At 49.0% G+C, this 12,635-nt stretch overlaps 1 protein-coding gene across 1 annotated transcript in view; it reads right to left on the bottom strand.

Moving 5' to 3' along the window:
- Positions 1–3,051: 3,051 nt before the first annotated feature.
- Positions 3,052–12,635, bottom strand: part of EHD1 (EH domain containing 1) — a 32,016-nt gene continuing 22,432 nt past the window's right edge. Inside the window, exons 3-5 of the mRNA XM_054034649.1 lie at positions 12,085–12,497; positions 7,039–7,203; positions 3,052–5,835 (exon numbers count right to left, since the gene is read on the bottom strand). Of these exons, the coding sequence (XP_053890624.1) occupies positions 5,311–5,835; positions 7,039–7,203; positions 12,085–12,497 (1,103 nt within the window). The 3' untranslated portion in view covers positions 3,052–5,310. The remainder of the gene's footprint in view (positions 5,836–7,038; positions 7,204–12,084; positions 12,498–12,635) is intronic.

The raw sequence follows: 12,635 nt of genomic DNA, 5'->3' as shown, positions 1-12,635 counted from the left end.
CACTCATTAGGAGAAAGCAGAGACAGGGCCTCATGCTAGAGCAGCACCAACTGATGCCAGACCCACACAGCTCATCTGACCCAAAACACTGTAGAGCCTTCCCAGACAGCATGTGCCAGGCAGGGAGGTGGTGACATCTCCGGATAGCAAAAGCACTGGGGTGGGAGTCAGGACTCTGCGTTCTATTCCTACTTTCACCAGACTGTTTGTCCTCAGGCAAGCCACTCTCCCACTGCTGCCACAAAATTATACTTACCCACCTCACAGCACATGCTGCAAAGATTGATCTAATGATTGTGACCCTTGCCACACACACACAATGCTGGGATTCCCTACAAAGGGCTAAGGATGAGAGACATACATAGGGTCAGCAAAAAAGTAGGGACTCAGTTCAGCTGACAGTAGGAGGTGGCAGTCAGCAGCAGGGAGGGGGTTAAAGGCACATATTAGAAGTTCTTATCCTACAGCAACTCACTAGCTGTTTTTGATTGTAGAAGCAATCCAGCCTTGAGCAGGAATCCCCCCACACTATTCCCAGCATAGAGAATACATGGGGAGTTCTAGCCTAGGAAGTGACCTCACCAAATTAGTGAAAATACCTCATGCTAAGAACTTCCCCTCTGCATAAAATTCCACCATTTACAAAGCTTCCCCCCTCCCCCATTCCAAATTAGGGCAAAAAAGCTGAAATTGGAAAGTTTCCCACAAAATAGAAGTTTGATTCAGGACCATCAACATGTGATTCAGCTCAAAAGTGAAAGGACTTTGACCAATATGAACACAATACACATACTGTACTGCCTGTTGAAAATTACAATAGAATTTATTTAAAATATTAAAGTCTAAACCCAATCAATTAGAATATGGGAGTCTCCATGAGTTTGACTCTCCCCCCCTCCCAACAGTTGGTGAAACTGACATTCCCACAAAGCATTTTGATTAACCTGCACTTGCATGGAAACCCTGAGAACATATGAACTGTCTACTGCCAATCAGATGGCCAAGAGGGGCAAGATCATGCTCACCCATCTTCCTCCCCTCTCTAGGCCTGCCCCCACCCAAGACTCCCAGTGGGTGCAGTACAATCAGGCCCTTTTATTTTTAATGGGAGGGCCTAATCCTGGATTCTACCCTCCCTCAGTTGAAAAGCCCCCATTGAGTCAGAGTGGGCCTCTAAATCCTGCCAAATGCTGCATATCCCCTACCCCCAGGTGTTCAGGGCTACTGGTGCCCAACAACTCCCCCCACCCTTAATATCCGTCCCTAAAGCCATAATTCCCTGCAGACAAATGGCAGCTGCATTTCAGCAGCAGATGGTACAAAGATCCTTCCAGCTGAACTCCAGCATCCAGGGCTGCATGCCAAGGATGGCAGGGCTCAGATCCTGCAGCTCTTAAAGGAGTCAGCTTTGACCAGGAGTCTCCACTCTTGGATACTGGCTGTACAGGGCTTTTTGAACAGCTGTGCAGTATCCATTCCACTCAGCAGAGGGCAGCAGCATCCCACCCTTCCTCCCTTTACTGTATTCCATGCAGCAGGATCCAGTCTCCTGACATGCTGCCTCCACCCATTATTTGTTCCTACATTCCACCCAGCAAAGGGCAGCTGCATTTACCCCTCCCGCCCACAGAATTCACCAAGAGTCAATGCTGGTGCCACTGCCCCCCCCAGCCTATTACCATTGCAGCCAGCCCATTCCTTCCCAGCAGTAGCCCTGCAAGCAAGCTTCTCCCTCTGCCATGCTGCCAGGACATGCCACCCCACACATGGCATGTAGACTCACCTTAAGTAGGAATCCATCCTTTCCCTGACAGAGGGAAACTAGACTGCCCCCACTGCATAGCAGCCCCTCCTCCTCACCACCTGTTGGAATGGACAATTGGTAACAATAGGAGCTGGGTGTTGAGAAGGGATCAACACTCTGGGACCAGGACAGCCCACTGAGGAGGATGCAGAACAGGTCTCATAGGAAAATCCCATCCCCTCCACCAGCTGGGAAGGGAGGGAAGCTGTGGGATAGGAAGGGTATGGGCATGTGTACACAGGCACTTGATCACACCAGGAAGATGCCCTGGCACAAGCCCTGAAGGTCTGGAGCATCAGCAGCTTCCTCCTACAGACAGACTCAACAGCTGTTTGGTTGCAAACATACACTGTCCAAAGTCTGTCCCTCCCCAAACAACCCAAGCTCCTGCACTCCTACCCCTCAACCCCACAGCTATGCCAGCCTGCTCCTCAACAGCTCCTGCTCATCTGATCAGGTTTCCCCACACTTCAATTCTTCCCTCCAGCTCTGTGCTGTATGCCCTTCCCCACTCCCCTTACTGCTCTCACCCAGTGGAATCTTCACCCCATTACAGGGGCTGGAACATGGTACAACAGCTGCATTCAGGAGCAGTTAACTGTGCTTAAGGAGGGATACACATTTCCCCATGGGGTACATTGCACTAGGGAGAGGCAAGGTAGCCTTGTGGTTAAAGGCCCTGGACTGGCAGGCCAGATATCTTGGTTTAAAAATCCCAGCTTCCCTCAGGCAAGTCTGGCTGTTTCCCATCTGTAAAGTGGATGAAGGGGAATGATCCTCCTTCCTTAGACTGCAAACAGCACCTCAGCAGTTAGGGTATCAGACTCTGGACACATGGGTTCTATTCCCAGCTCTTCCATTGATTTTAGTGGAGTCCCTTCTCCCACTCCCCCTATCCCTTTGAAAGTAACTTCCTGGCTGGTAAACTAAGCCAAGTAAATGGTAGCTGACCCTATTTCTCTTTACAGGGAGCAATACACAAGCCACCTCTCCCTCCACCAACAGAAATCATGTAATGTTAGGGTCACCTCCTACATGTGGGTCCACGGTCAAGTTTAGGCTGGTGTTTTGGGCCTGCACTGAAGAGCAGTTCCCCAGCTCAGGAGATACTCCTGCAGGAGCCCCATGTTGGTAGAAGCTCTTGCCAGCACAGGTCCATCTCTGTTAGGATGTGGACCATTCCCTTTAACAAAGCTCAGAAGCCACCTCCCCTAGCATTTCCCAGGACAGGACGCAGACTCAGGAGCTGCAGAACTTGCCAATGCATTTTAATGTTTCAAAAAGATTTAGACAGGCTTAAACAGAGTGCACTTCCCCAGGCCTGTGCATCAGAAGAGGGGAGGCCCTCCCCTAAGCCCCCCCATGCGAACCGCTTCATTGTACAGGAGGAAAATATACATAGTTAATAGATGTTGGAGCACAGTCCTTAAGTCGGACACTCCCTTGGCACAGGAGTCCACATGGAGAAGCCCAGGAAGCTGGGAACATTCTAGCCAGTTACCTGAAGTATCAGAGCTTTAGTCTCTTGACTGTCACATGGACTCAGCCAGAAATACTGGACCCCCTTCCTCCTCCCCTGGCAACCTGGTACCAAAAAGCTTTTGATTCCCATCAGTGGAGTCAGCCCACAAACCAAGTACATACTGAGTAGAGCCAGGCTGTTAAGTAGCTGATAGGGAACCCTGTGCAAAGCATTTTTAGCTGCTTGCCTGTGAAAGCACTAAGAGAAACCACCTAACCATGTTGCCTCCACTCCAGTCACAAGAATAAGGCACATCTCTTAGAGTGTTCCACTTTAACCATCCCCATCTCACAGCCTGGCAGGACGATGCTGTGGCAAATCCTTTAGGCCTCTCCCAGCACTGTGCTAACGCTGCTTCACAGGAAGGTCTGCCTCTTGAAGGTTTGAGAACAGCCTAAATTGGGTGCCCAATCCCAGAAGGATTCAGTGCACCAACTGTAGGTGCCCCTAAAGGCTGCAGTCTCTGGACTAGGTCCTCAATCAATGTTGGTACAGAGAATGGTTAAAATTGCAAGCAGTTGAGTTGTTTGAGGGCTGCTGGCAGGGCCCTGAAGTTGACAGAGAAGGCCAATAAACTCAGGCAACTTAAGGAACTGCAATCACAGCCTGTGCAGCAGTGAATCAGGAAGATGGGCACCCTTTCCCCACAAGTTCTTTGCTAACAGTTCCAGATCTAGTTGACAAAGACAGGCTGAGTTTAGTGATAGTCACTAGCATCAGACTGGAGCACGCTGCCAGAGTAACTGTCTTTACCCCACCTCATGTTTAATTCCAAGGCTTCTCAGGATGAATGTTCTAGACAGAAAAGAGTTAGAAGTGAACACCTGACCATGTGATGCAGTGCAAAGTGTGTCAGTTACATAGGGTGAGGATTAACAGGCTCAGATTAGGCAATACCTTGCACATCACTTAGACTAGGGCAAAGCCAGAGGGAATAGTCTGCCCTGGAGCAACTGATGAGACAAGGCTTGGGACAGTGAGGTATCAGACCTGTGGCATTTTAAGGAAGAGGCAGCCTCTGGAATAGACTATCTTCCTGTTTGAGAAATTCAGGCTTCCCAGAACTGAGATGTGGATTGTGAAATTGACAAGAAATCAGCAAAGGAGGTGTCTAAAAGTAAGTGAGGGCTCAGAGGGATTCAAAGCAAGTATGACTTGCTGTCTTCTGTAAGAGGAGTCCAGGAGTGAAAGGCACAACAAACAGCACCAGGGTTCCCCCACCAAAGAGGTCTGTCCATGTTCCTTTAAGAACCCCTCTCCAATTTTAACTAGTCTACATTTTTGGTAGCTAGAGCTAAGAGTAATTAACACATTTACTTGTGAACATTTCTGTATGGGGAGATCAGGAAGCCCTGGAGAAATTACCCAACTTTATCTTAAAACCAGCCACCTGGGTCATTAGCATAAAAACTGCTCTGTACATTGGGGAAAGTCAGCTGAGAACTGAACTGATGTGTTTGGACCACGTTCTAAAGAGAATTAGAAATGCTTCACCACTATGGGAAGTTACAGTGCCTGCTCCCCCAGAAGCAAAACCAGACAGCTGGGGAAAACAGACGTGCCATCCCAGCACAAGGGTAAAGCGGATTCCATTGTGAACAGTTCTCCCAGGCAGGGGGATTGAACTGATGTTTGCAGCTCAGCCATGGTGCCCTGCCACAAGGAGCCATTCATTCAACACCTTAGGAAGACAAACCAGTTGCATTAGCAGCTCCTGGAGCAACACCCCAAATGACAGAAGGGGAACAAATGTGGCCTTGAATATATTAAAAATATTCTTGTGCACAACACAACATGTATGAGGGTTTCATTCAGGTCTTATCACTCCCATAGATGGGAGCATTTGGAAGGTGTAAGTTCAGTGCCTTTCAAAGCAAAATTCAAACTGTCCCCCAGCTCTCAAGGGTTGTGGATCTTTAGCAGAGTTAGAGGTATCCAGGCATCTGGCTGCCCATTCCCCCCCCATTTAAAGGATGCTGGGGAGTCATTCGTGTCTGCGTTTGGAGGGGGGCACAAGATGGGGGGGCAGTTCTGCAGGCAGCTCATGCCCTTCTAGCTTCACCTTGATCAAGTGGTTGGCCAGAGCAAACTCCTCGTCATCTAAGAATCCATCTTTGTCCACATCAGCCAGTTTCCAGATCTTGCCCAGGACAGTGTTGGGCAACTTGGATTTCACCATCTCCTTCTTGGCACTAGCACCCGTGATCTTGCCATTGACAGGTGAGAGGGTGTAGAAGATCTCATCATAGCTGGGCTTGTCCTTTCCTACCACCCACTCAATGTCATCAATGCCCTCACCAGCCCCCTCCCCATAGCCATGGCCAAAGGGCCCATTCATAGTGCCCTCAAAGGCCCCCCCCTTCACCGCCTGGGTGGGCATCTGAGACTCTTCCTGCCGCACCATCACCATGAGTCGGGCAATGTCATTGGCCAGCATGTCGTCCACTGCATCCAGCAGCTTTGGCTTCAGGAGCTGGAACTTGCTGAAGTCTTGGCTCAGCAGGAGCTCCTGGGAAAGATGGCAGAGATCAGCATTCAGGGTGGGCTTTGGCACTTGAAAGCAGGCTGCTCCCCTGTCCTACCCAATAGGCAGCAACTCCAACTCACCCCCTCAATGCCCACATTTCCCTGCCCCCATCCAGCCATGCCCAGCTGTCCCCCAATCCCATCCATCCTTGAATCAGGCTGAAATACACCCCCATATGCCCCTAAACCAGGCCATCCCCAACCCATCCCCAGTGCCATGAGCTGCACCCACGCAAGCTATCTGTCCCCTCCTGGACCACTCCCCCAGCCCCTGGATACAACCCTCATCCCAGACACCCAGGCCTTAGACTTTATAAGTGGTGTGAAGCACTGTCTGCAGCCACCTATGGAATGGAGGACAGCTTCCAAGTTGCACACTGCACCATGGGGAATGGGAAATTATTGTCAAGGGCATATGGGGAAAGAAACCTTATTCTTAAGAAAAGCCAGGAATTCTCCACATCTATGGAAAGCTGGCAGCTTGTTTGGGTCTCCCCAAGTACAGGTCCATGGTGTGACCTGCATGGAGGCCTGTTCACCTTCCTTAGGGAGTGGGGTTTAAGTCATCCCAGACAGGGGATTAGCCTATGGTTCCAGGAAGTATTTTAGATGTAGGGAATGCCAAATCCCAGCACCTCTTGCTCTAACCCACTAGACCCCACTCTTCCCAGCACTGGGGACAGAGCTCAGGAGTTTTGGCTCCCAGCACCCCATGCTCTTCCCATGAGAATACATTTCCTTTCAGAATAGCTCTGCTCTCAGGAGCCCCAGTCCTGGAGGACAAGAGCATTTTCCCTCCAGGCTACCATAGAAGCCCAGCCACTGCCTTGTATCAGTGCTATGCTGGATTTAACAGTGGCATGGAGGAAATCTCTCTTGCCCTGCCTTAAACATGAAGTCTTGGCCCAACTCTGAGCTGGAATCACAAAATCACCTGTGCAGCAGGAGGACCAGGTAAGACAAGGATGGTCCTAATCATCCACTGTGAGGGGCACTAATTGAATTCACTTCCATGCCAGAGGCTAGCCAGATAAAGCCACCAGCAAACAGGAGTCTCTGGGGCATGCGAGAACTTGACCTTAGCTATCATCAGTGACTAGGCCTAAATGTCTGATGAAAATTCCTATCAGGATGGCTCAAGGCCCCATGTAAACTGCATTTCAGCCCCCACGGCATGACTTCACACCTGCATCTTGCGCAGATTGGGGAAGTCCCCAGGTGAGATCTGATGCTCCCGCTCAATCTTCAAGTAGATCTCGCCCAGGTTGTTCACCAGCTCCTTCTTTCTGCTCTCCTTCCCAAAGACATTGGGCATCTCCTTCTTCAGAGAGCTGATTATGTAGGCATGGACCTAGGGAAAGGAAGAGATGAGCTATGATGCTTGGTTGACAGCATAATGTTCACACTTCCCCTGCCCTAATACAGACCCCCAATTCCTTCCTAGAGCAGGAAGTAGAATCCAGGCATCCTTGCTCCCAGCCTTACCGCTGCTCTAACTGACTTGAGCTCACTCCCCTCAGTGCCAGGAATAGAGGCAATGAGTTTTGACTCCCAGTGAGATGCCCTATTCACGCCACAAAACCCATGAGTCAATCTCAAAGGTAATTCCATACATGGGGCAAGTAGCTTAATCCTCACTTTAGCAAGGGGAAATTGAGGTACGGGGTGGGGAAGGGTCACCCAACAGGGCAGGAACAGAACCACCTAACAACCTCCATTAGGTGCTGGGGAAGGAAACTCCTTTAGATCCATCAAGTCAAGTCAGAAAGGGTGAGGAATTTTGGAGAAGACAGACTATGGAGTAAATTTTTGAGTAAAAAAGAGGGGGGAATGTAACATGTCTCACAGAGGTAGAAAATGTTTGGAGGATTCTCTTGTTAAACTCTTGCCAGTATATCAGTAGATACAATAAGATCCTTAGTCACTGCCATAAGGCTTTATCTGTCACTTACCTTCCTGCTTTCGGATGTCCCCTTCCTTTACTGTGTTAAAAAGCAAAGCTCCCATTGTTGGGCCCAGTCATGCAGGTCCTTGTGGTGTGGGAACTTCCATTGATTTTGATTTTAACACAGGGAGGGTTTGTAGCATGCTTCTTCTCTTCCCCCGCCCCCCAAATCATTAGTTTTATAGGGTGGCCAAATCTAGAGTTGTTTGTTACTTGCATATGCGTCTTACAAAAAAGAAACTCACTATGTTCATGGAGGATGGGTCCATCAATGGCTATTAGCCAGCATGGGCAGGGATGGTGTCCCTAGCCTCTGTTTGCCAGAAGCTGGAGATGGATCACTTGATTACCTGTTCTGTTCATTTCCCCTGGGGCATGTGGCATTGGCCACTGTTGAAAGACAGGCTACTGGGATAGATGGACCTTTGGTCTGACCCAGGGACCACTGCCTCAGGTCCCAGCCTGTGGGGAAGCTTAGCCACAGACTGTTGGTGCCCCTCACTCCTGACCTGCAGTGGCAGTGGCTTTGCTTCCCAGCCTCTTGCTCAACATTCCCCATGAAACCCTCCGTCTCTATTTAGAGATGGGCATTTGAGCATCACAATGGATTTTATCCTCACTACTGAAGTACAGACGGATTCTCCCCATTTTACAGGTGGAGAACTGGGCAAGTCTCTTCCCTCTGGGCCTCAACATCAGAGCCAGACTTGAACCCAGGTCTCCTAAGTGACAGGTTAGACTTAGTAATTCATTCCCCATGGAACACCAAGTGGGCTTAACTGGCACTAGCCTAGGGATCAAGTTTAAAAGCATCTAAGTTCCTTAAACCCCATTGACTTTCACTGAGAGTTCAGTTCCTGAGGCACTCTGGAGTCTGAATGGGTGATAATGGCCTATGGAGCAGTCATCAGGCCCAAGCCATCAGATATTAAGGTCAGAAGACCCTTGATCTAGCCCAGCCTCTTGCATAAAAGGCCAGACAGAAAGAATGGTTTAATAGTTAGAGCACTAACCTAGGACTTGAGACCTGCATTGAGTCTGACCTTGGACAAGCCACTTCACTGCTCTGATTCAGTTTTCCCACCTATAAAATGGGGATAAGTCATACAGGCTCCAGGATGCCACAGGTATATTTAGAATTGTAAGGCACTAAAGTAGATAACTTCACCTAGCTATATGGAGCTCATAATTTGTTTGAAGCTATGGAGTTGTTTGGAGCAACATGCACTCCATTAAGACCTCACTTAATGGAGAACCCACCATATTCCTTGGTGACTGACTTGCAAGAACTCCACCTCACTGGGAAACATTTGCACCTTTCCAGTTTGAATGTCTTGCTTCATCTCATTCAGCCTTTTGCTTGACTGAAGAGCCACCTATTATCAGAAATTTCTTCCTCATGTAGGGCCTTGAAGACTGACAAGTCACCTCTTAGCCCAGGTCTATTGACTGCTGCCACTGTAGCTATGCTGGCAAATCACACCTGTTCTACACAGCTATACTGACCTGCCACCTCATTAGCAGGTTGAGGTGAGCTGCACCTATGCTCAGTGCCAAACAGTGTTACTAGTTTAGCCCATTTTGGGCAGAAGGGCTGGAATGAGCTATACCAACAAGAGCAGTTTTGCCAGTATAGCTGCATGCACACTGGCAGTGCTTGGCCAGTGCAGTAGACTGGTATTCCTGTAGTGCTTTGAGTGTAGGACCTGCTTTAATCTCTGAAGAGTCCTGCTAAGCCAGCAAGACTTGCTCAGGCACATTTCCTGGATTCATTTTTGAGATCTGCTAAAAAAAAAAAAAACCTCTGCTTTTAGCGCAGCAGTGATTTCACAGCCTTCTTCCATCTGCAAGGCATGCTGGGATCACAAGGACCATGAAAGGGTTGGAATGCTTATCAGGTGAAACTGGATTCTTGCCCTTTGTAGGCACAATTCATTTAATGTTAAGATGTCCTCCCCCTTCCCCACATTACTGCACTGGTGGCTTTTATGCCTGCAGTGGTTGTGTGGCAGGACAAGGATGGAGTTTGTTGTGGAAATGCTATCCTGCCTGGGGCAGTCTATTGTCAAACCAGTGCTATTTGGATCAGGATTCAGTCATTTTTATACTCTAAGAGTTAAGTTGGGGGGGAGGGATCAACTTGCAAGTTAGTCACATGCCAGACAACCTCTCGAACTGCTTTCAAGCCAAGTTGACTAAGCTGGGCAGACTCTTCCCCTCCCACAAGGTCAGTGGCACAGCCAGGCATTTAACCCAAGTCTTCTGACTCCCACTTGGTACCTTAGTCACTAGCCCACACTGCATCCCAAAGCATCATTTCAGGTGGCTAGTGTACAGAGACTTGCTTTGAGGGGTGCAGCCTGGCATGACAGGATTAGACATTCAGTGTAAAGCTTCCCCTCCAACTGGTGAGTCTATGAGAGTACATGGGGAAATGGCAAAGTGAAATGTCTGAGTCAGTAGGTGTGTGCTGGGCATCTCACCTGACCACTTGAACTAATTAACTCTACAGGGAGAATTACTACAAACTAGTATCCAAGAAAGATGAATCCAAACTGGACCAGATGCAGAGGAGGGCTCTTAGGCTGATCAGGGGAATGAAGAGCAGATCTTACAAAAAGGAGGAGACTGAAAGAGCTGTGCTTGTTTAGCTTTTGAAAAACAAAGGCTAAGAGGGGATCTGATTGCTCTCCCTAAATACATTTGGTGGTAAACCCCAGGGAGGGAAGAGAGCTATAGAAGCTCAAAGACAATATTGGCACAAGAACAAACAGAAACTGACCAGGAATCCACTGAGGCTGGAAATAAGGAAGGAGATTCTGGAACTGCCTCCCAGTAGGAATAGTAGGGATCAGACAACCTAACTAGTTTGGAGCTGGATCAGTTTGACCAGGATGGGACTACAGCTGCCCACAATAGCAGGGACTGGAGAGCCATGACCAAGGTGGTCCCTTCCATTTATGTTCCTATACATCTCTGCTGACTTACATTAAGTTACAGCATGTTTTAAGTACTACAGTTATGGACCCAGAACAAGAATTTGATCTGTTAAACTAATCAGAGTTAGGGTTTGAAATTGCACTGATTTTAGAAGGCTGAAATCAAGCAGCAATTTGGATCTTGGAGAAGCCTGGTGCCAGCTCTGGGTTCAGGAGCCATTTCTGACCCATGTCAATGCTAAGCCTTATGATTTCTCTGAAGCAATCAAGGTTTTTACAGCTCCTTCCAGCCAGTTCAAAGAGAAACTGAAAACAGAGCCATAAAACAGCTGTGTTCCCATAAAGAGCTGCACTTCTCCACCCAGGTTTCGTTTAGCTAGCTAGGCTTATCTGCAAGCAAATAGCTTATCTGCAAGAGTGATGCCTTCAAGAGATAATGCCCAGAACAGTGCAGAGTCCATTGCAAGGTAAAGAGTTTAAGGTGGGATTTAAGGTGGAATTTCCTCAGCATGGCTCAGAAATTTCCATAATCTTTCCCAAAACTGACAAAACTCTCCAGCAAGGGATGTTAATCTGAGGGGTTTCCCTGCTGTAAAATGCAGCTGTCAGTTAGTAGGCTGTGGCAGAGCCAGGGAAATTCTGGGTTCTATTCCTATTTGATCTCATCACAAAACCCATACTTCTGGGACTAGTGTGCCATTAGTTTGAATGGAGTGGTGAGAACAAACCACTGCAGGTTAGCAGGCAGTACAAGCTATGCCTCACCTACTCTTGGATTGGAGCCATGGCTGTTCTTGTACTAGGAGCTTGCACTAAATGCCAGATACTATCTGCACCAGTGCAGCATCTACATTAGGGGGTTGTATTGACACAGCTAAAGCAGTGGAAACATGGATTGGGAGTCTACTCCTAGGTTCTCTTCCAGCTCTGGGGGGGGACATGTGGTCTAGTGGGTTAGAGCAGGGAGCTGGAGACAGCACTGGTGGTTGCTATTCCCAGGTCTACTGGGAAACTGCTATGCAACCTTGAGTGAGCCCCTACCCTTCTTGGTGTCTCCTCCCACCCTGTGGATATCCAGGCTGAGCTCTCTGGAGCAGTTATGGTCTCATTAGGGCTCTCTGCAGTGAATAGTGTAATGTCTCCCCCTCCCCCATCTTTGCTAGGGACTCTAATCTCAATGAGGGGGGGAGAGGTGCCTGCAGACATTGGCACATCCCTGCACTTGGTCAGGGGAACTCTGAAAGGCTACATTAATGCTAGTCAAGTATCACCCTTGTTCAGAGAAGACCAAATCCCACCCATGTAGCAGTGTCTGTGGCTCACAGAGGGAATGCTTGGGACACCGTACCTTGGCGAGCCTGGCTCTCTTGATGAGGTCATTGAGCTTGCGGAGTGCAGCATTCCTGGGCAGGGACTGGATATCTTTGAAGAGATCCTGCTCTTCCGCTTCAAAGAGCTTCCTGTTCTCAGGGATGAGGAGTGGCTGGGACCAGAAGGAGCCAATGTAGACCCGCACCACCTCTGGGGTGTTTATGATCTTCCCCAGTGACCACATGAGGGCACCATAGACCCGCATCAGCTGTTGTGTCTCAATCTGGTCTGCTTTGTTCAGCACCACACGGATCTTGTCCTCATGGTTCTTCAGGGCCTTGATCACCTCTGAAAACTCATCGGAGATGTCCAGCTTGTGAGCATCGAAGAGGAGGATAATACGGTCCACACGCTCTGCGAACCACTCCAGTACCGCTGCAAAGTCATAGCCTGCAAGAGAGAGGGATGTTTTTACACAAGGACTGCAGATAAGGCGGCAGCCTGAGAGGAGAGCATCAACTTGGGACTCTGGAGACCCTGGGTCTACACTCCCAGTCCTGTCACTGACCCTGACAAATCATTGCCTCA

Source organism: Malaclemys terrapin, chromosome 7 (assembly GCF_027887155.1).
Source record: "Malaclemys terrapin pileata isolate rMalTer1 chromosome 7, rMalTer1.hap1, whole genome shotgun sequence".
Taxonomy (NCBI): Eukaryota; Metazoa; Chordata; order Testudines; family Emydidae; genus Malaclemys; species Malaclemys terrapin.
This window is presented reverse-complemented; position numbering and strand designations above follow the sequence as displayed.